Here is a 24,207-nt window from a genome sequence, read left to right as displayed (position 1 = left end):
ATCAAGCCTTTAGAAAAATTACAAATTGTGAGTTCTTTCTTACGAGGAAATTGTTGGAATTCTGATCTGCTAAATAGTTGTGTTCCTCGATTACTTTCTGCTCATATTCAATCTGTGATCATTTCTGATTCTGAGGATAAATGGTGGTGCTTAAATGCCAAACAAGGAATCCTCACTACTAAAGTTGCTGCTCGTTACCTTACCTCACATTCTACTAAATTGTCTTCTATTGAAATTCATCGGTGGAAGTTCTTTTGGAAAATTCGAATTCATCCAAAATTTAAAATTTTCTTTTGGCGTTTGCTAAATGTAGGATTTCCTACAAAGGCCACTCTTGCGAAATGGATCTAGATGGACTCCTCATGTGCTCTTTGTGGAAATGGTGTTGAATTCTCATGGCACATTTTCATATCTTGTGATTGGGTTAAACACATCTGAGCAGCAAGACCTTTGGGGCTAAGAACAGATCATTTGGCTTTTGATAGCATTATGGCGTTATGTCTGTTTTTTTATTCTATTCTTAGATCGGACAAACATTTGGTTTCATGGTTCTTTGGAGTATTTGCTATGACTTGTTATTTTGTCTGGACAGCTAGAAACAAGTTTATTCATGCTTCACAAGTGGCTGATCCGTTATGGATCATTCGATGCACTCAAAATTGGATTTCTGATCAGAACTTGTTCCCCCCCTCCTTTTCCTCCCTGGTTGTAATGAATGACTCTTACACTATATCACTCAATGATCTTTGTTTTCAGTTGCCTATACTCAGCTTTCCTGTTTTGATATGTGCAGGATACTATATGACCGGACTTACCCTCGCCGGATGGGCATATTTCTTTTTGATAAATGGCAAGATTATGTTTTTTGATACAGGAACTGTTTTTCATCCTTGGGATGACCTCACAGCAATTTTGTTGGCTATTCGTAAAGGAATAGATCACGCTGCCTGTATTGGGTTGCAGATTAAAGAAGTTTGGACTGACAACCAACTTATTTCGGACACTTTTCCATCTCCAACCAAATGCTTATGACCGCGGAACTTATTTAAAGACTTTTTATATATATCTGACCATACTTAGGATGTGAATTTTGTTAGGGATAGTAACATCTTTTGTATAAATTTGGCTAAGAATATGGCTAAAAATCTTGTTATAAAGACGTTAATATTTAATTTTATATTTTCTCTTTTCACCAAAAAATAAAAAAATAAAGAATGCATTCTAGACGGACATGTTCCAAATGGCACTCCCATTCTATATCAAGAATGCTGAATAAAAAACCCAAACCAAAGTCAACTATGAATCGAAATAAAAAAATCCAAACCAAAATCAAATCATAAGTAATCAGTTAATTGCTGGCGGAAGGAGGAGGGAGTAGGGGTTTAAGTTTGGCCATGTGAACCCATACTAGCCCGATTTGAATCTGGATTGGACTGGGCTGGGATTTTTCAGGCTTGAGATCGAGTCAGGGTTGAAGTCTCGAGCTGAGCCCAATCTTGTGGTAATTTTAATTTTGATATAAAGTCAAAGTTACTTGATTTTATATAATTATATATTAATTATTACATATTACGTGTAAGACTTTAAGTAATTAGGATTATTTTTAAGAATGATTGGTGTTGATGATGTCTCATTATTTATTTATTTATTTTTTAATTATTTTTTATTTAATCCATATAAGGATACAAATGGCACAAAAAAAAAAAACAAGACCAACCAAGGACAATCAAGGCCAGCTCAACCCTGGAAAAAATCAAGATCACTTAGGGCCAACTTGGCCAAGCCCAGGGTCAGTCAAGGTCGAGTTGGGCTGGGCTGAGCCCAATAGGATTGGATCTAGGCTTAGATATCTCGGCCTGACTTTAAGCCCAAGTTGGGCTTAGGCTGAGGTAAAAGGACTCAAAGTTGGCTGGGGTTTTAAAACCCAACCATGTTTCACCCCTAGGAGGGAGGATCATTCCAAGGTCTCAAAGTTGGCTTGGGGTTTTAATCTTTGGGGTCATCGAGGGTACATCAATTATTTCATATTTAGAAGCTTCTTGCATCATGAAGATGATTCCCCGTGATGTGGGGGAATATGCATACCACAACAACGATGGTGTAGAAAACAACATCAGAGTAAGAAAGAGAAAATAATAAAGAATATTATGTGAGAGGGAAATAAAAATGAAACAATGACAAAAAATCTCTATCAATAAGAAAAAGAATGGTAAAATTCAGATAAAAAATAATAATAAGAGGCTATATTCAAAAGAAGGTTATGGGATTCGACTCGAACATGGATTTAGGTATTGGTATTGGATCGATATTATCAATCGATTCATATAGCATCAGTCATGATTGATACCGATACTTGATCGATATGAATCAATCAATATGATATGCACATTTCTTTTTGAGGTGGAAAATGACTTTTTTAATCTAGTATCGATCCAATACGGCATGACACAACCAATATGTATTGATACTGGTATACGCGGTTGCGATTGATACAAGTGTCGATACTCCGAAGTGATCTACGTCCATGGATGGTGTCGAGCATGGTTCTTAATATTGGAATTGGTTAGGGCCGATATTGATTCGGATTGGTTCAAATCGATCTATATCAGTAAAAAATAACCAAAAATCAGATTTTGCTGGATCGGTTCCTGTATCGGTCAGTGTTGGTTAGAAAATATAAAAAAAATATGAAAAGTAAAAGTAAATCGGATGATACCAACTGATCCGATCCTAGGATTCAGACGATCCACAAATACTGAGCAGGGTCGGTTATAACTCGGGATCTGTCTAGACTAATACCGATCCTACCAAACGATTTTGACCGATCCCATCCAAGATTAAGAACCATGGTATCGAGTCAGACGATTCATTTGATCCGGGTCCGATTACTAAAAGCATGCTCTGTGAGTCGTGCGACGATTGGACCAAATCATGAACGGAGTAAACGGCTTTCCCCGCCTTATAGAAAAACCATTCTGTTGCCCAAAGGGCAAAAGAAAAGAAAAGATGTCCGGGCTTGAGTATAACCAAATTTCAACCGTTGGATTAAAATTAGTTAAGTTCATGTCTTTAAATATTCTAATCTAATGCATAACAGACACATCATACTTCCATTTCTTCCTAAGGATTTTCTCTCTCTCTCGCTCTCTCTCTCTCTCGATCAATATAAATATAATCGGGGTTTCACATTCTCCATGTCATCGATCGCTATTTTCACATTTTAGAGTAAAATCCTGTTCTCGTCGCTTCCTCTTATTCATGCTTCTCTCGCTACTTTTCTGGCTTAACAGAATCTTGATGCATTTGTAGTTTCTATCTTCTTTAATCTTCAATCTCTGAAGATTCCTCTTCTTGCTTCTCTAGTTACTTTACTTGCTTATCACTATCTTGCTGCTTGTTTTTTAGTTTCTTTCTTGTTCAATCTTCAGTTTACGATCTCTGAGGATTCTTCTTCTTGCTTCTCTCTTTACTTTACTCGCTTATCACAATCTTGCTGCATTTGTAGTTTCTATCTTCTTCAATCCTCAGTTTACGAACTCTGAGGATCAAAATCTGTAAAGACGAGGGAAAGTGAGACTTTGAGAAGGACGGTGAAGAGAAGTCTGCAATGAGGACAGAAGGAAGCAGCTCCGCACCCTGGAAGAATCACCTATTCAAGATAATATTGATTGGCGATTCTACGGTGGGTAAATCTCAGATTCTTTCTCGCTATACTAAGAATAAGTTCAGCATAGATTCCAATGCTACTAAGAACGCTGAATTTGGGAGTCGGGGTATTGTCCTCGAGCATGAGCCTGTTACAGTTCAGATCTGTGCCACTGGGGGACAAGAAAGGTAAGCCAGCAAGAAATCATCCTCTCTCTCTGTTTTACTTGTTTCATTTCTTTTCCTTTGCCTTCAATTACTTCTTCTGATCTGTTTGTTGTCGTTTGATTGCTTATTTAAGTCCTAACCAGTCCCTGGAGTTGTTAATAACTTGTTAAGGAATTAGTTTCTTGAAATGTGAATTTTCTGGTACTTTTCTTGTCACTGGTACAGTTGTGATACTTGTCACTCGATGGTTGATCTCAACTTGTCGATCGGTTTTCTTTGAATGCGAGATGATGTCTTTTGAAGGAATTATTAATTCACTCGTTACCGCTGAGGAAAACGGATGCCGATTTTAGACGATCTTGATTCCTACTCTCGATCGTAGTCTTAATCTTTTCCCCCATTCACTTTCATTGTCTGTACATAATTTTTCTCCTCTCTTTGATCTCTTCTTTTACATGTATAAATCAAGATTCTTAATATTTTGATTTTTCGATTCGCAATATTGTATTTACTGTCACTGCTGTTGCAATTCTGTTGATTAATTACGTCTTTGGGGTGTATCTCTACAGAATTTTTGTATCCTTTTCACATTTAATGCCACATTGTAGCTATTAATTAAAGATTCCGCTTGGCTATGGCCCTATGATCTGGGGTGTTCATGGTAATACTCATTCTAATTTTAGCGCTTGCAGTCAAATGTACAAGAGCCAAGAGAGATTGAAATAAACGCGTATTTGATCTGAATTTTACATTCCTACCTCGCAACTTAAAATCTCACTGCTAAAACGGTAGCTTCTAATTTTATCTTGCCTCTCTGCCTGAAAGCAGGGGTAGGTAAGGCTGCGAACATTATGACCTTTCTCATATTGGGCATTGGTGGGAGTTTTGTGCACTGGGTTGGATTGGGTACGCCTTTTATTGTCAATTCGGTAAAGATTGTGCTCTACTAATGCTCACAGTTCTGCCGCTGACCCTCGTAACATTTTGATTGTTTCGAGCTTCTTGTCGGATCTCAACCCCATCATTTCCTTACGATTGGAAATTCATTAACGATGCCGATCTTAAACCCCACGTAAGATTCCAATAGGGATTCCATTGGATTTGGTTGATGGATTTTGGTTTTTTGATCTTCGTTTGGATTTGGTTGATGGATTTTAGTTTTTGATCTTCGTTCCCTGATTGCGTTCTTTGCTACTGTTATGGGTTTTGATCATTGATCATTGGTGGGTTTCCATGTTATCAAACATATTTCTAATTTGTAGAAATAGTCCACAAGAACAAAACAAAAATTATATATATTTTTTACTCTAAAATATTCCTTGGAACAGAATAAGGGAATGGAGAGGAGAGAGAATAAGGGAAAGACAAGGATGCTGATCTCAAAATAAGTGGGCCAAGCTTGGGTCTGCATGAGCCCGACCCATATATATTCATGCTCGGATTCTTTCTCTCTCTCTCTCTCACACACACACACACACACACACAGATGCAAACACAAGAAGATACTTCAATCCATACTACAGAGCCAGCGCATCAGCCGGCCATGCTACTGAATGCATCGATCGGGTTCGTCAGCCAAAAACAGACGCTCCCACGCTATGCTCTTTCTTGTTTTTGAGAATGAGAATATAAATACCAATACCAAATGAAAATGCATTCTAGAGGGACATGTTCCACATGGGCATTCTTTTTTTTTTTTCTGATAAGGCAAATGGGCATTCTCATTCTATATTAGGAATGTATTCTCCATTCTGAGAATGGAAATTTGAATTCTTAATTTGGGAATGCATGCCAAACATAGCCTAAGGGTGTTAATTGTCAACTATAAATCAGACTAAAAAACCCAAACTAAAATCAAATCATAAGTAATCAGTTTGGTTTTAATGTTGGCTATTATAAACGAAAAAATATATATATTTGGTTAGATTTCGATTTTATACCAAATTAACCTAATAAAACCGAATACCTTGATTGAGTTAGTCAGCTTTTCCATTGAGAGAGTTCAATTGTTTTTCTGAGAGGGAGATACTGGAGAGGAGGAAGAGAGAGTGAATTGTTGGCGTAAGGAGGAGCCGAAGAGGGGGAGAGGGAGTAAGGGTGTAAGTTTGGGCATGTGAACCCAAGCCCACCTTAGCCAGCACTGAGCTCGGACAAGGATTGGGCTGGTATTTTCAGGTCCGAAGCCAGGCCAAGCTGTGCCTAGTATAAAGCCTTGAGCTGAGTCTGACCTTGATTTTATATAATTATATATTAATTATTACATATCATATTTAAGGCCTTAAGCCTTTATGATTATTTTGAAAGGCCCAGATGGGATCTAGGCTGGGCCTAGTAGGGTTGATTTGGGCTTAGATATCTCAGTTTGACTTCAGGCCTGGTTAGGCTTATGCAGGGCTAAGAGGATTCAAGATTCGGTTGGGGTTTTAAAACCCAGTCCTGTCCTGTTTCACCCCTATTCCAAGTTCTTAAAACAAAATCAGTCTCAAGAACCCTTAGAATTGGCCCTCAAATTCAAATACGAAAACTCACCTATTCTATGGGTTTTAGGGATGAATCAATCATATTGGATCGGTTGTAATCGGTATTGGTACCAGCCAATTTTGATCCAAATTAGCCGATTCATTGATCAAATTCTTGTTTCTTGAAACAATCTCAGGGTTTCAAGAATCATTAATTGGGTTCGCATCAGAATTGGCTGGGACCGATCCCATTTCCTCTGCTGATTCAGATCTGAATATTCTGGCCAATAATTTTTTTGTTTTTTCTAATAAATACTATATTATCTTTTTCAGCCAGAAGTACAATAAGAGCAAAGAGAGATTGAAATAAATGCTTACTTGATCTGAATTTTTACGTTCCTGTTTCTACAACTTAAAATCTCACTGCTAAAACTGTAGTTTCTAATTTTTATTGTCAAATTTATCTCTAAAGATTGTGCTGCTGTCCTCGATCTCGCAGGTACAGAGCTCTAACAATTTCATATTTTAGTGGTGCTCATGGAGCCATGTTGGTGTACGACATAACCAAACGCGAGAGCTTTGAAAACATATCCGGCTGGCTGAGAGAGCTGCGTAGGACTGTTGATAGGAAGATGGTGATCCTGTTGATTGGTAACAAGACAGACCTCGAGAACCAGAGAGATGTCCCCACCGAACATGCCCAAAAATACGCTAGGAGGAAAAAGTTAATCTTCTTTGAAACATCGGCTTTGGAAGCTATTAATATTGACACTGCTGTCTTGACCATTGTCAATGAGATGTTCAAAATGGTTTTTAAGAAGCACCTGCCTGTAATTAAAGAAGGAGAAAAAGAAGGAGAAGACGGCGAAGAAGAAGAAGAAGAAGAAAGCGAGGAAAAGAAGATCATCATCCATGGCCCTGAACAGTTTATCTTAGCTGAGAGAAGAAATATGTGCTGCAATTCATCTTAGGAGTGATTGGTAACTATTTTTTTGGTTTCGATCAGGAAGCCTACTGCCACTCAGTAGCTGTTTCAATTCTACAACATTAGTACGTACCAGATGATATCTTTGATTGATCAGCTGTTTTGTGAATTTCCTTTGTATATTTTTTTGATTCTGTCATGGTTTTAGAGTTTTTTGTATTAGTGTTTTGGAGGAGAACCCATTCATTCCATTAGCCTCCATGTCACTAGGTGCATGGGAGAATTAAGCACAGACAGAATGATGGTAATAGATCAGTTTTTTGGTTGTTAATTTTGTTAGTCATCATCATGTGTTTCTGAAATTGAGTTTTTGACAAATTTCCATACCAACAAGCTTCTGCATAAATCTAATCAAATTACTAATGATGAAAGATCAAGGATACGCCTGATTTCACTTAGATATGTTAATGGACAATTTAGAGCTAAGTATTGATACATTACATGGAAGGGATACTCTAAAAAAATTAAGGGTTTTCTTTCCGTTCACTATGCCTAGTGATACGTAATGCTTCAGGGGCTAGTCCATGTGATAAAAACTAACTGGGGTCAACTACACGGATTCTTACCCTCCAATCAGCTATATTCGATGTCAAACTAGAAACAAGACTTAAGCTATGCATGTCTTTCCTCACTTCTCTTAAAGATTATTTTAGGCTTGCCACTATCTCTTTTAAACCTAAGACCTACAACCCATCATTAGCAAATATAATGTCCTTGGAATGCCGTGGGTCAACTATATGATACGAAGAATTGGGTATACTCACTTTCACAGTCGGTACTGGCAAAGTGGCAAACCATCAATCTCGCAACCAAGTCCAACGGAACCTCAGGCTTTAACTCCCTAGATCCAAGACATGGTAAAACCATAAAAACCAAGCCAAACTTTTAAGGGAGGGTACTGTATAAAGAAACTTTTAACACATTATTTTAATCAATGAAGGTAACTCGGTTCCCTGAGATATCAGTAGCAAAAATAAAAACATTACTTCTTGGCCACTCTACCTTTTGCAAGTACATGATCTTGGTCCACCGGATTATTCAAATTATGGGTGGGAAAACAGAAATAAAAGATAACGACCAATGCAACATCCCATTAAGGCATGGACTTATAACCTAATAAGATCCACTTCGAATTTGGAACAAATTTTTTTGTTTGGGTGGAAATGTTAATTGATCTGCCGGTAAGAAAATAAAAGAATATCAATAAAGCATATGACACTTCACATTTCTGAAACAGCATGTTTCCTGTAGTTTCTCTTCATCAGTAAAAACTCTGCTGTAGTTTGCTTACTCAACATCTCCTCATACTTACCTACCTGTTATGGGTATCAAGTTGGGGAATTCAAAGATCAGAGTAAATCCCCAGGAGGAGGATGGAGGGTTTGGCAACACCGCATGCTCGAAATTATAGCCAACAATGTACCAAAAAGTTAGAAGTACATCAAAAAGGGCAGGAAAAATGAAAACAGCCAAAAATTTAGCTCAACCATTTGGGACTAGCTCAATTGTTCCAGGTTCTTAGTTCACTTCAAGGTCATCACTAGGTCCTATTAAATCCGCCTCCAAATTAAGGGGCCTACTTTCCTGTTCCAAAGAGCCCTTTTCGCTGCCTGGTTGCACAGAAAGCCTTTGAAGCAGTTCCTGGGAATCTATTTCGGAAACCATCACAAATACATTGGACTTGCCTTTCCAGCAACCAATAGCTATTGTTGAGCCATCCACTTGAATAGGATCTGAAGTAACTCCACCTTCTGCAATAAAGGATAATTTAGTTGAAATATTTAGTAAATACTGAAACATAATTATGGTTGCAATCTTTATAAAAAAAAAAAAAAAAAAAAAACAGGATGCTAGTAACACCTTTTTTCAGCACAACAATGCAACAGCCCAACATGAGTTTGGATACCTTATGACCAAACTCAGCATCAAAGAAATCTGCAAACTTGACTGTCCTGTTTTGCAAGAGGTTCTTGAAGTCTACTAATGATGCACATAGGATCTGCTTGGTGATATATGGGAGGAGCAAAGGCAGCCCTTCTGATGATATCCGAAAAGAACATTCTGTAGATATACCTTCTCTTGAAGTTTGACGCTCCTGAAATGGAAACCACAATGAATCAAATTGAAAGCAAAGAATAATTATCTCCTCAGAAAAGCCAGGAAAGAGTCACTTTGAATGCGATTGGAGGAAAAACCTTTTCTTTTGATGGGAATCAAGGGTTTCAAACCCCTCGCAGGTCACCTTGGCTCCACACACAAAAGAGATTCTCCAACGGAAGGTCGAATGAAGCTATTTGTCAAATAAAACAAGGCCAGTTGCAATCCCGTAAATACGTTGAAGTTCTGGACCCTTGGGAAAAGAGAAAACAGAATCTAGGGTGTTTGAACAAATGCAACTGAAGAGGAGGCCTTGTTTGTAATAAAATTCCAGACTAGTAGCAATGTGGGAAGAAACTGGAACAGGGGGGGAGTTCAATAAATCATGAAGTTTGTGTCCATAAATAGAAGAAATTCTGCAATCAAAACACAATCGCAGAATCAGTAGTCTGACACCACAACCGGACCTCCTTTAAATCACTCTAACTCACTTAATATGAGCCAATTTAGCTGAAATTTTAGGGTTAGATTCTTAACCTGGAAACCTCTTGCGGCTCACTCTGGTTGGAAGGGAAGTGAAATTGGCAATTATACTTTTCAGATGTAAACTTTATTTTCCTTTTAAAATCCAAGGGATTTGGTTGCTACAATTTTTAATAATCAAATTTAGCATGATTTGGAGTTCATTACACAACCATGTTAGGTACTGATTACAAAAATTCCCGTTTTTAGTTTTAATTTATTTTTTGTTCCCTACCCTTTATTTCCCTTGCAACCAAATGGAGCATCAAAGCAACCAGTAGCAAATCAAATTATCAACTAATAAAATAATAATATATCTCAAATAGTAATGCAGTATGGCCAGTTCAAACAGACCCCTTAATGGTCCACATGGGTTTGGTTATCGGCAGCCCAAACCAAGGCCTATTCTGGCCATTGACTCCAAGGCAGGCTGTCACTTGGGTTCCCATATATGGGATATTTTTAAGCCCATATTTTCCCCCTAAGTAACCATCGGAGCAGTATTAGAAGCTGATTTTGACAGTTATAGTGGAGATAGGAATAAATGAATGACGTCAACTGAAATGCATCCTTGTTGCGCTTGGAGATATTTCAGGAATTTTGTCCAAGAAAGTGGGTAAGAGCTATTATCCAATCAGACCAGGGTATTTAGGATTACATCCATCTGTCCATCCACATGTATGAACTGCAGTGTAAGGGTCCTGCAAGAAACCTTTGCTTTTCCTACCAAACTTTAGGTGAAAAACTGGGCTTAGGCTTGACCCAGTTGAAACTTCAGCCTTCTAGACCATAATTCATTCTGGGGCTCAGGCCCTGGGCTAACCCTGGCCCAAGTTTCAGCACAAATAACAGTCATTAAATGAGTAACAAATAGATATGGATTCTATGTAGGCGGCCTTTTTTAACTATACGGGCTATCAATCTTAACTGTTGTCATGCCCTTAATTACGGATTTACGGTTGCAGTGGGTTGTTCTTATTACTGAATAGTGATTGCTTAAACATAGCAAATAAAGGAATCAATGAGATGAAGTTGAATGCAGAAGAAACTTACAAATGTCTTGAGGCCAATGGAAGTTATCTTAAGTTTCTGTCCAGCTTGGAAATTCAGCTTGAGAACATCCTGAACTGACTTTGATATATAATAAATTCTCTTCACACGGAGAGTATCACTATTCCTTGTGACAAGGTGACCATCAAGTGGAAAGGATTCATCAATGCCATAGAATGCTTTTATGCTATTGACAATGGCTTCATCCCTGAAGAAAACAACAGGGTCCACCCCTCTCCACTTCCCTTGAATCTGTAATCTTTGCTTCACCTTTTTTGAACTCTCAAGACTAATCTCCCCATCCCCATGCAATATGGATTCCTCATGTTCATTGTCCTGACATACTCCGCTCAGATCAGGTTTCAAAGCACCTTCCTCTGGTTGTTTATCTGGTAAATCAGCATCAGATGTTACTTCAGAATGATGATCTGCACCATCTTCTGATACATTTATATCCTGCCCATTTGTATCTTCAATTAACTGATCTGATAACTTCTTGGGGAACTCAATTTTCCCAGAAGTACATTGTCCTTGATTCTCCAAAGTTGCTGCAGAAGGATAAAGAAGATTAAGTATTAGTAAATCAATCTTGTAAAGAAAAACATATCTTACTTCTTGATAGAAGACAATGAAATTTAATATACATTTCAAGGATACTGCAATGAAAATCCAGCAAACGGTTTGCAAGTCTTTAGAAATTTGTAACATTTTCCTTTATTTAGGCCAGAGAAAGCTCCAGAAGAATCCCTCATTTTACATTTATTAGCTCAATTATTTATAATGTATAGCCAATGAAGGACCATTACCCAGTGCTGGTCCCGCCTATGCAGGTCCACTATAAATGCTTGACGAATTAATTACTGAGATGAAAGAATCATAAGTGAGTCCTACACATCTCTTCATAGGGCAAGCCCATCTTCCTTGGCCTTATGCTGGATTATGCAGAAATCAAGACCATCCATGGGATAGGATCCTGAATTGGCTACATGCTTAGGGCTCCTGCCTGTCTGATACCCAAATGTATCTCTTTCAGTATCTGAGTGACAACCCCCACCCCGTGCATTCAATTGTTTATGTATACTGATTTATAGCTAAGATGCATTTCACTAAGATTGTGAGTATCTGCTTGGCCCTTCCTTTTTGACTACTAACAGTTTTTTTTTAATGATCCAAGTAATGCATATAAAAGATGTTTACAATTGAAGGAGAAAAGACCCCACACTGTCCATGTGCAGATTCTTTCCCATGCCCTCTCACAAAAAATGAGGGCACTACACATGTATTTTTTTTTAATCTGTTTTGAAAATGTAGTGTCTATATGGATTGATACCTTTTTAGCAAGCAGATTCCTTCCTACACTGGCAGTGTAGGAAACCTTCTCCCATAATTGAATTATCAGTTAATTTTGGCATAGGACTACATGAGAGATCCTGTTGGACATTACTCACCAACATGTTTGCACTATTTCCAAAGTAGATTGTCTCTATATTTTATTATGTCCTATAATGGGTAAATTCGATTTCCTGACAAGAAAACAAGTAAAATGAGGAAGACATACCAGGCAACGGAGAAAGCTTGTGAAATACAGCAATGAAAAAGGCTCCAGTGTTCTGATCATGAGGCAATATCCTCATACAACGTTCTAAAGGAAGACTAGAAACTTCGTCATCCAAAACAACAGTTGGAGTGTTAAAACTTTCCAACTGCACAAGTCCCTCTTCACAATCAACATTACTGCCATTCTGAAGTTTCTTTCTAGAGCTAGTTGAATTTCCCATATCTTGGTCCTGATGTGCGTCTATATCTTCTTGCAAACCACCAGACAAAGCATTTCTTGTGTCCAAGCTATTACCGGAAGAAAACATGCTTGGAACAATCGCCACTCTTCGGAATTTTGGAACATCTTTGTAGGAAGCTAACCAAATGCCCTTATCTCTAACCTGTAAGGCAGATGCAAACAGAAGTAAAGTCAAATGTTTCACATACAGTTAAAGAAATGCAAATAACACTGGAAATTGTTCTAGAAGTTCTTTATACAGGGTGCAATACAAGTAGCAGTTTTCAAAACTTCAATTACTATTCCAGAATACGAGTTCCTTCTGGTTACAATCATTAAACCCTATTTACAGTTCTGGTTTTATACCCAACTCAATACCTTGCTCTGTTCTTGCCACAGCCTATTGCACCAGCATTGAGTGGGTATCTTTCCATGAGATTTCAGCATTAGTTGGGATCTACCAGGAACCCTACTCGACTGGAGTTTCAGCTTCAGCCAAGCTCTGCTTTAAGAATTGCAAAATTTCTCCCAATCAAGCCATAGCCTGCTTTAGTTTCAACTCTATTTTTGAGTTCTTTGCTTCTGTTGAGAGGTTGAAGAAAGCAATTTTCCTCTCTGAATATTTGCTTCAAAGTCCTTTTCTGAATTACCTCCTATTTTACCCCAGGTCTAGTTTTAAATACCAGAGAAATCCCTCTCTTTGAAATTATTCAGGAACTCTTCGAAGCTGTTTTACCTTTCCAGAAGGGTCCAGAACCTAACTCAATAACAAAATTGCCCTGGGTTTGTCGATTAGGAATTTCATTGTTGGGAGTTGGCACTAAGTGACCTAATCAGGGTTTTAAAACCCTAGGTTGCAAGACAGCTTGCCTAGAATAGGATTTTACCAGACAAGGTACATGTTAAGGAAGGTCACTGCATCAGAAAGTACTGGAGTTTATGGAAGGAGAGAAGCCATCACTTTAAGGAAAAATGGCAGAGATTTTCCTCTTTTCCCCTCTCCTGATCCTCCATGCTAAAGAACTTAATGAGTTCAATTAGACTTCCTTCAGGCTTTATTGAGAATTTGAGATAACATTGTTCGTTATGCTCTCTGTTACACGGATTCAGGATTTTCGAGATCTTTCATGTATATAGCTGATTATGTGAAATCTATAGTTTTATTTTAATATGATAATCTACCCTATTTTATGGATGACTCCAAGTAGCTGAGACTAGGCCTGGTTAAGGTTAATCTACTCATTCTTAAGCCATGATTGAATTTTCATATAAAATTGTTCACATGCATCCAACACGGAACTTGTTTAAACAGTGCCCTTGTCGCACATTGCCTACCAAGTTGTGAACCATCATGCAAGTTAAAGCATTAGAAAAAAGTTATGAAGCCCAACACAGCCCATTAGTGACAAAAACCTCAATACTGTGACAAAGTAAATGGGCCAAATGGTGTAATCGAAGCCAATCATAGAATCAGTGACAACAAATTCTCCTCATTCAAAGATACAGATAAGCATGATTTACTTTGTCATGCATCAAAGATATATTTCCTATACCACTTTGATACTGCAGCCAAGTATGCAATAGAGGACATAGACAAATCCATCAGAATACCAATCTTTATAATCTTCAAAGCATGTGGGAGCTTGAACCTATATTGAATGATATCAGTGACCAACCTTCCATTTCTTAAGGCCAGGCCGCCGAACCAATTGAGGGAGCTCGGTGGAGACATCTAGAAGTTCAACTGATCCACCACACGTGCGGAGAATCTGAGGGGGGAGGGGAGGAATACATAAAGATAAAAAATAGAAATCAAGATACAACACGGAAGACCCTATAGGGAATTTAACTTTCAGTCCTTGATAATGAAAATGGTTGTTCCTCATAAGAGACAAGAGAAGGAAAAAGGAAGTCTACTAACATGGTTTTGTCATTTCATCATGTGTGAAAGAAACCAAACAGGGAGTACAAACCCCCAAAAATGTTTTGGTTTTCTTTGCACCCTGATAAGAGAGGAGGGTTCAAAGAGTGTAAGACTTTTTGGTTGCAGCTCGTACAGGGGCTTGCATAAAGTGTTTGTTAATAGTGGTGGTTAGTGCGGTCCGGCATGTAGGAACATCTCCTTCTGGTCGAGGGTTGGATCTACAATCTAACTTGACAAGGTCACAGAAGGGATACTCTAGGAATCATATTTTCCTGTCAAGTAGTTTGGTCGCTCACTTCCTTTTTTTTTTTTTGGCAGGTATTGGAGATGAGTTTTGGGAGGGGACGGGCTTCAAAGAGTGCGTGGATTTTTGGTTGCAGCTCATAGAGGGGCTTGCGTATAAGTGTTCCTTAATGGTGGCGGTTAGTGTCCTACAGCAATGTCAAGGGCTGGATCTACAAACAATGTAACTGACAAGCTCCCAGAGAGGGATACTCTAGGAATCATATTTCCTGTCATGTAGTCTGTGCTTGTACATTACCTCTTATGAGTGTATGATCATTTCTCTTCTCTTCAATAAATGATAGTCATTCATTAAAGAGAGAGAGAGAGAGCACTGTTGTGGGATAGCTGTTTCAGCAGTTGGTGGGAATCATCGACAGCTTTAGTGGTTACAGATTCTCTGTATCTGCTGTCAGATTTTTCCCCCTTTAGTACATTATTCTTCTTTCCTCCTACCTTGTCTACCTTCAGACTTTGAGCAGTTTTCAGTCAGCTCAATTGCATGTCTTACTTATATCTTCTTTTCTTTAACCAAATTTTATGTACCAATCATGTGGTGCCCCAGGGAGGGGGTGCTCTTGCAGCCACCAAATTACCTCAGCAACCACCGCTTCATTCTCAACTGGATTCATTGCGCAGGTTGAGTAAACCATTCTTCCACCAACTTTAAGCAACTGTATACCTGCAATATGCAACACAACATTATTGGAGCATTAACAGGACATCTTAATATGGTTTCCAACTAAACTGGGGGAGGACTAGGTCAGATTGTACAGAACAAGGCTCAAAATCTCGCAAAATTTTGGCGATATTTCGCCAAATTTCGTATATCTCGAGCTGTCCGAGATATGATACCAATCCGAAATGGAAAAATACCATATTTTGACGATATCTCGTGAGATATCGACGAAATATCGTGGACTCACGATATATTGCGAGATATTGAAAAAATCACTAAAAGTGTCACGTGCAATATTTCGAATATTTCGAAAATTTCGGTCATCTCGTTTTGGAAATCTCAGTAATTTCGGTAATCTCGTTTCGAAAATCTCGGTATTTTTGGCATTTTACACCCACAGAAAAATACCATATTTCGATGAAATTTCGGTATCTCGGAAATTTCGGTCAGACCGAAACACCGAAACGAAACGAGATCTAGTACCATGGTACAAAAAACGTACCCAGTGCACAAGGTTCCCGCAACTGCGGGGTCTGGGGAGGGTCATAATGTACGCAGCCTTACCCCTGCTTTCGCAAAGAGGCTATTTCCAGACTCAAACCCGTGACCACTAGGTCAGATTGTAAAAATAAAGGAAAACATATGCTTAGGTTCATTCCAGGTAACCATCATAAAAGGTCTGCAATTTATGTAAACTTCTACAATTTTAAGCAAGTGCACATAATCTGGGGGTGTAGAGTACATTATGAAAAATATTCTATTTTTTTATTAACAAAAGATGAAAGTCTGGCTTAGGTATTTGTAGCTATTAGACATATTGAAGTTCATGCTTTAGAGTTTAGCCCATATTTGGGATCCTAGCCTCTTATGATCGAATGCGAAGGATCAAGAACCCGTAAGATGCATGCCCAACTATCCATACCTAGCCAAATTTCCACACCATATATGACAAAAACTGGCTCTCATCACTTGATAATTCAATAACCTTGAAAAGAGAAAAAAATTAGAACTAGCAAATCTACCCACCAAACCAGTCACAACAGACATAGAAAGGAAGACCAAACCACGATATGCATAACAAAAGAACTACAATCATTTCAAAAATCATTATAATCGTTACCTCGCATGGCAATCTGCACTTGGAGGCGATGAAGCCCATTGCCCAATCCGGCATTCCTGATTACAAGACATAATGTAATGTCTGTCAGTCAAAATGCAAAGGGAACAAGGCAGGCCATTAGGAGAAAGTTACTACCACTTCCTCCAAATATCAGGAGCCTTTCGAAGGGTGCCATCTCCACTGCAGGGAACATCACATAAGACACGGTCAAATAGGAGTTGATTAATCATTGCATCCTTGAAACTTCCTGTTTCAGATGTATCCAAGTAATTTTTGTTCGAATGACAGCTAGGGAAGTGTTGGGCCTCATGATTTGTAACTATCAAGTTTGCACTGCACATTCTTTTTGTCTGGTGGATAAGAAGATTACATCTTTGGATATCAACATCATTTGCGATAACCTGAAACAAGCAGAAACAAAAAATCAATCATTTGGAATGTTCAAGACAATCAAATCCATATCATCACGTAGCCTAAAAAAATGCAAAAGATTAAGACAAGGATAAGAACAAGGATCGAACCAGCACTGACCAATGACCAATCCCAATCCTGAACAGTCTGGATTGGCCAATCTTGACTGGATCAATATTGCAGACAAGGACCAGGTGGTACTCAAATGTTTGAGTTAAAACCCAGTTTCTATATATATCTGAAAAAGTATATCTGGTCGGCCCAAAAACATACATGGTACGTCAGATTGGGCTGAAATTTTGTGGACAGGTAGATTGCTGGTGTCATTTTTGCAGCCTTTGTTTGTTGCTGGAACTATGTGGTATGGTTCAGCAACTACCCCAACTGAATTATTTGGGCCCACTCGCCATCAATGGGATCAGGGATATTTTCCAGCAAGAAAAATATAGAAGAGTTGGCACTGGACTAGCTGAAACCCAAAGTTTATCAGACGCTAGGTCCCCTGCTCATACGTCAAGTTTCAACCAAATGGAAAAATACAGCTTTGATAATCCAGGACTATGGGAGAGGTGATGCATGCCAATACACAGGGTGTATATGATTGAATTTGTGTCTGAAATTTGACGAGTGTCTTATCTAGGCTGTCCATGGTCTATCCAACTGTCAGAATTGCCAAGGCATTCTGCCACATGGCAAAATTTAGTAATTGGAACTTCATTTTGACAGGGCCATGAAGTTGCATTTTTACCCATACACACACAACATACATATATATATATATATATATATATATATATATATATATTGTGTGTGTGTGGGTAAATTTAATGCACAAAGAATATTGAAAACATTACTAAAGAGGAAGAAAAGTCAGAGAAAGACCATTCCATCAGGTAGCAATCCAGGTTCAGTTGATTGGTGTATAATCTCAAGTAATTGGAACGTTTTTGAACCAGGAGCTGCACACACTTTATGAAACAAAAAAATCCAGTCAGGGAAAACTAAGTTTTTCTTGAGAAGTCTTATGAAATAAAAGAGGTATATCAGCAACCAGATAAGGTCTTTTAATGAAACTTCATGAGCCTTGCTGAAAATATAATAATGAACTAATAAGTGATTTTTCATTCTCTATCAGTCTTATTTTTCCTTTTAGCCACAAAAATTTAGAATTAAATGCATGGAAAGTAGCTTACTATCAAGTACAAAATGATGCGGATGCACATCCAAAAATAGAGGAGGTACCTGTGTCACAGGCAATAACAGAAACTATAATGATCATTTTAACTTTAGCAAATTTATAATAAAACAGAAACAAAACTGCCCACTGAAATATATTTTATAGAGATTGTATACCTAAAGGGCATGGTAAGAATTTAACCCTAAGAGATACCAATACAAGATAAAGCTACGCACCATACTGACAGCTTCTTGTCTCGTGATGTTTCCAATTTCATTTTCTTGCTTCAAGAACTCATGGAACCTGAGATTCATTAAATCAAAATGACTGTAAAATCCTACCTAGTTGTCAATCAAGCAACTCAAGAAGGCCACTTCCATGAAGGAAATATATGCCATATAATAGCTCTGCACAAAATGATGCCACAAGAAAACCAAACCCACCTCACCAGAAAAAAAAAAAAAAAAAAGTTCTCGGTTTATAAAGACATGATTCTGCGTATTTAGTAGATCATTTTTTTTTGTGACAATATAAAACAACAACAACAATGCTGATACAACTAGAAGTTTAGAATAGAAACTCTTATCAATATAAAAACTTAATTAGACTTGCTAATAGAACCATCTCTAATTACTACACTTGTGTGAAAGTTATCACTCAAATTTAATTAACACCTGAGCACAGACTTCTACTCAAGGTGATTTAGGAACTAGTTCTTACTCATGGTAAAATCCAATTTGTAGGACCTAACTTACAGTTGGACATTAGAGTGTGGAGACCAATAATTCCATGCTAACTTATAGGGTGTTAATTCCTGTAATTTCCAATTTTATGGTTCTCAGCCAAGTTGCAAATTGACTCTTTTTTGGCTCATACGTACAGGATTTGAGTCCAGAACAATCCTGTATCATTAGGTTTCTATATTTTACCTCTACATTTGGGATGTAAGGAGTAAGTTGTACAGACTGCCACAATATGTGGTTCCTAACCTAGCGCCCACTGGACTCTCATTTGGACCAGCAGAACGCTACGTAAAGGTTTCAAGTTCCACAATGATCCATATTGTCAGGCATTTACAATTCGTATCCACAGAAAAAGCAGGGAGATTGGTCGCTCTATCCTACTGGTAACCTTTGTACAAGGACTTTTTCAGCTTTTGAAGTTTTTGCTACATAAAAAGTTCCTTTATTTCAATATTTCATCAGAAGCACATAGCAAAATACATACATTCAATGTATTCAACCCACTCAACAAATTTTAGTTGCAACTACTTGGTGTTCAAGTCCTCCACTCTCCTGGGCCTTATCTTCTGTTACTGAAAGCCTTATGCCCTTCTTCACTACTTCAAGTTATTTTTTCCCTTACCCTTGTCTTCTTTAACACCTTCAACTTGCGTGACATCAGTGCTCTCTTCTAAAGCCAATGATCCTCATTCTACATGAATGAACCATATCAACAACTTTTCATCCTGTTTTGGCAAAAGGATTTGCGCCATTAGGTATAGAACAAAGTCTTTCTCAACGCTGATGACTAGTCTAGGTCCATTTTGTGCATGTGTTTGTGTATCATTTGCCTTCGGATCTTAAAGACATTTTATAGAATTTCACCCTCAGTTTTACCATCAGACAGCATTGTAGACCCACTTCATCCATCCACTCTAATCCTATAGGGAATATCCTCATCAATCTCCCTCCTGGACATCGTATTCATACACACCCACATCAAAAAAATGCAAGAAATGTCAGAAATTACAATCGGGGAAGCATATTAAGATAGCCAAATGAATACCCATAACATGTGATCTCATGAAAATCAAGATTTAATATTAGCAGCTTCTTCTTAAGAAGTCAACAACACCATTGGTAGACGGTATCAGAAGCTACCAAATTGACTTAAAAAGACAAAAAACAAAAGGAAAAGAAAAAGGAAGATAGTGGCCCAACTCTATAGCCTAAAACAATAAACCAAGCCGGTGGTCCCATTCTAAGGGCAGCACTAACAAATTCAGCTTACCCAACATGACAACAACCCTTTAAATCTTGCAGTTTGATAATTTCATTTCAGACTTATTTTTGGCTAACACAGATTGAACCCTATGCAAACAGGCCATTTCCTTGTTGAAGGGCCCCAGAATGAACCAACTAGAAGGGCCGTGATTTTGGTGCAAGAATCACTTTCGCAGGGCCCCAAAACCATCCATGTTTTTTGCATGAAGTGGCTGCCCTTAGACCTGATTAACCTGTTTTATTACCTTTTATTAGGATTTTCCCCTTGTTTTATTGTTTTCATGTTGTTTTGAGTCATGTAATGCTCACCCAAATATGACCACTTATTAGATGTGTTATTTCAGATCGCATTTCGTTAGGGTTTCTTATTGTGTCAACCAGTCTATCAAACTGGTTATGTTCAGGTTGAATCTATTGTAATTGTGTTGACATGATTTGAAGCAGTGCAACCCAACCCACTGCCACCCTACCTACCCAATCTTGTACAGCCAAACTTGGTCACACCAATAAACATACCCCAATCTGTTCGTGGTCTATTAATGTATGAATCCACCTAAGCATACAAACCATCAGTTAAGGCTAACCTCTCAAGGGTTTGATTCTTCCTTAGCTGCAAGCGGGAGAAATTTAAATGCCAACCAAGATTTTCTGGATACCAGGGCAATGGCCGAATAGCCTCCACTTCACCATCAGTGACCTGCAAGAAGTGAAGGAAAGCAGGGGGAAAAAAAAGAACAAAAAACGTGAAGAGGGTATCCAATAGTAGTAGAGCATGGAACAAAACCAACCATTAGTGATACATAAAATATGTCTAGCATTGATTAACCTCAGCCTCAAGAGATTTCATAAAGTCGTTCTCTAACTGCAACCGGATGTCCATGAAAAACTGGCCACTGTAGCACGGAAAAAAAAATTGGAATTATCATTTACAAAGACTGGAAGACTGCTTGGATGGAACCACAGTTACTGTTTTGCAGTGAACAATTCAACTTTAAGATGAGAAACTTTTTTTTATCACCAACATCAAAATTCCTCTTCATTGTATAACAGATTAAAATATCTCATCAACAATATTCACATCACGTATTATCTCTTCTATCGAAGAAAAAAATAAAAAAGAGAAAAGGTATACTGTATTATTGTTCTTCCAACAAGGAGAATCAGCTCAAATAAAAAGCAGATCTAATTATACCAGTGAACTCCAACGAGCAAGTCACCTACCACAAAATTACCAACATAAGCACAAATCCAGGAAAAATAGGTACTTTACACTAACATTATTTTTCCAAAAAGGAAAAACAGCTGAATTCAATAGAAGATCTGCACACATCAAAGAAATCCTTAGAAGCAGGCCTACTCCATATACCTGAAAATATCAGCAAACCTCATGGAAACTTGGACCTCAATATTCCAAATGCCCACACTACAGCAAAGGTACCAAGTTTCATTTCCATTGTATACTCCTTTCAAACCAGAAGAACGAACAGGCTGCTGGGTAAAGCAAGTCTTGTCTCAGGGTTCCTTGGCCAGGTAACTTAGACACGATTAAGCGCAGGTACTGTCTCCATGCAATCAAATACATCCCACTACAAAGAAATAAATGGGTTTTCCTGTGGCATCAGTTGTAGAAGCAGGAAGCAGCATCTATTTTGTTGACAGCCACAGTGCAAGCAAAAAGTAGTAACTTTTAGGGAGACAAAGATTCCAAAATCCTGATGAAATCTTAAAAATTGAAACCTTAATTATCATTCAATTCTCTCAAGTCTCATCAGCTGGCCATTACTTGGAGCAACCAAGAAGCAGCCCTTCTTTTCAGCCCTCCAGACCTCCACGAAATTAAGATCTACAACACTCTTCAATCTCATCGTTCAGAAAATCTCTTCTAAAGCTATCAACAGCAGCCTCCATATAAGTTGATAATCTGTCAAGCATGGGGCAGAAGTTAAATAGCCTCCCATTTCTATCCAAAGGCCCTCCCATAACCTTCTCTCAGATCCAGGACTCACCTTGAAAGTTGTAATCATAACAAACTAATCAAATTATTTCATCCAAACACAACTAGCATGAGAGCTTCCCACCTTCTTCGTGTCCCACCCACTAGCATACAGCTATCACTTCCCTCACAAGTTGCTGTCTCCAAGAAAATCTTTGTAACCGCTTCCACAAGGGCCCTAGTAATTTTCATCACCAGATGAACCCCCAAGTCACCACCCAATTGCACTTGACCAACTGAAATTTCTTCTTCTTTTAGTGCCCACCCCTATTTGAGGTTATAGGTATAATAAGACAGCTGTTCTATGCCATCTTCGAGATTAATAATGAAAATGATAGTAACTGAAATACCAAATGGACTAAAATCACTCAAAATATATTGGCAATCCATACTTCAATTATAACACAATGCCCGTCCTAATTCAAGTGGTTACATTAATACAGCTCATGAATATTCAAAATTCAAATTACTGAAGATGAAGAAATGCATTACTTATCCCATTAATATGTCTAGAGGATTTTTATAAACTGGAAAAAAAAAATTCAAATGCCTGATATCTTCCAGTCAAAGTATCCCCCGCCCACCCAAAATCCAAGGGTCCAGATTTTGCTTCTAAGAATCAAGCTAAATATATGTTCTTCCCTCAACTTTACCTGGAGTTGATTCTGAAAGCAGCCGGTAATGGTTTCCGAAGCATCTCCATGAACACATCCCATTCTTCATCGGGCACTATTCCTTGCTCCTACAATGCACAAAACATGATATCTTTTCTTCAGAAAAACAAAAAAAAAAAGAGCTCCACGCATCAAAATTCCCCTTCCTACAGCACGCAGGAGCCGTGAAGGATCAAAGTGAAAGAAAAATAAGAACTGCGACAAAAAAGAGTGAAAGGGAATAAAACCCTGTAGTATTCCTCGAAAGCGAGGTTCTGAGTAGCAAAAGGTTCCCATGTAGAGCTCTCGGAAGAAGGATTATCCGATCTGTTCTTCTTCCACACGTTCTCTCTGGGTTGCCTGAAGTGTTTACGCTGCGTGCGACCTCGCCTCCCGCCCATATTTGTCAGTTACTGCAGCTTACGATGCCAGTCTTGCCATTTCCGGTGAAGGAAAATGAGACCGCAGGGGTGCCGAGAGACTGGAGGAGCGGCGGGGTTTTATGGCTTTGTGCGTGTAGTGGCCGAATTAATTTGTATGCTTATGCAGTTATGCAGCGGGAAATAGGGTGTCAACTGTCAATCCGTCGGTTCGCTCGGTTTAATACGTCGATTTGGCTGGTTTAACATGGTTTTTTGCATTAGCACTTAGCAGTCAAAATCAAAGCCAATCGTGGGTTTCGTTTCGGTCGGCTTTTGTTTATGCCCGGTTGGTTTTTGGGTTTATGGGGTTTTCTTAATAGGTTCTATTATTGGTCTGTTATCGTTGCAGTTATACATATAGGATCCTTCTAGGCTTCACTATGTCTAGTGAAGGTCATTATTTGCCATTTGGTGGTCCATGTGATAGTGATAATTGAAGGCTTAATGGTAATAGATAAGTAATCACATTAAACATTCAAAATTCAAAGCTTTAGATAACAATAAGAAATAGATTATTCACAAATGTAAGAATTACCCTTTTTTCGGTAATGTAAAATTCACCACCTTAGATAAAAAAAAATTCTTAGCCTACCTCTTTTATACATGTATTAGGATTGACAAGAAGTATGGTTTTTAAGTTTCACTTAAGTGAACTTTTATATAGTGCAGAATACTAGTGTTTCTAATAGCACTCCCAAACAGCTTATACCTTCCAGATCACGGTTAGTCATTCAGAAACAGTGATATCTACTAAGTGGTCCTTATACGCGCATAATAAGCAAACCAAAAAAAATGTATAAGTATGCAAGTTACAAAGCTTTGCAATAATACAAAACA

At 38.2% G+C, this 24,207-nt stretch overlaps 3 protein-coding genes across 3 annotated transcripts in view; 2 read left to right on the top strand and 1 right to left on the bottom strand.

Annotated features, from left to right (window-relative positions):
- The first annotated feature begins 3,607 nt into the window (after window positions 1–3,607).
- Window positions 3,608–8,668, top strand: LOC122646487 (ras-related protein Rab11D-like). The gene is made up of 3 exons (XM_043840054.1): window positions 3,608–3,834; window positions 6,772–7,102; window positions 8,540–8,668. Exons 1-3 carry the CDS (start codon window positions 3,608–3,610, stop codon window positions 8,666–8,668), a joined length of 687 nt encoding a protein of 228 aa, XP_043695989.1.
- LOC122640792 (F-box protein At1g78280-like) overlaps window positions 8,002–24,207 on the top strand; it is a 43,348-nt gene continuing 27,142 nt past the window's right edge. Inside the window, exons 1-2 of the mRNA XM_043834041.1 lie at window positions 8,002–8,011; window positions 23,427–23,437. The gene's annotated coding sequence lies outside the window, so the exon portion shown is untranslated. The remainder of the gene's footprint in view (window positions 8,012–23,426; window positions 23,438–24,207) is intronic.
- LOC122640802 (RNA cytosine-C(5)-methyltransferase NSUN2-like) lies at window positions 8,649–23,409 on the bottom strand. The gene is made up of 15 exons (XM_043834049.1): window positions 23,197–23,409; window positions 22,949–23,037; window positions 21,129–21,195; window positions 20,887–20,999; window positions 18,533–18,599; window positions 18,313–18,361; window positions 18,002–18,087; window positions 16,844–17,109; window positions 16,709–16,764; window positions 15,506–15,591; window positions 14,380–14,472; window positions 12,485–12,866; window positions 10,930–11,474; window positions 9,118–9,352; window positions 8,649–9,008 (listed from the first exon to the last, which is right to left on the bottom strand). The coding sequence occupies exons 1-15, from the start codon at window positions 23,347–23,349 to the stop codon at window positions 8,776–8,778; spliced, it is 2,520 nt and encodes an 839-aa protein (XP_043689984.1). The 5' UTR covers window positions 23,350–23,409; the 3' UTR covers window positions 8,649–8,775.

The sequence above is a fragment of the Telopea speciosissima genome, chromosome 1 (genome assembly GCF_018873765.1).
Source record: "Telopea speciosissima isolate NSW1024214 ecotype Mountain lineage chromosome 1, Tspe_v1, whole genome shotgun sequence".
NCBI classification, from domain to species: domain Eukaryota; kingdom Viridiplantae; phylum Streptophyta; class Magnoliopsida; order Proteales; family Proteaceae; genus Telopea; species Telopea speciosissima.
The sequence above is the reverse complement of the archived record's forward strand: the minus strand, read 5'-3'. Positions and strand labels throughout refer to the sequence as shown.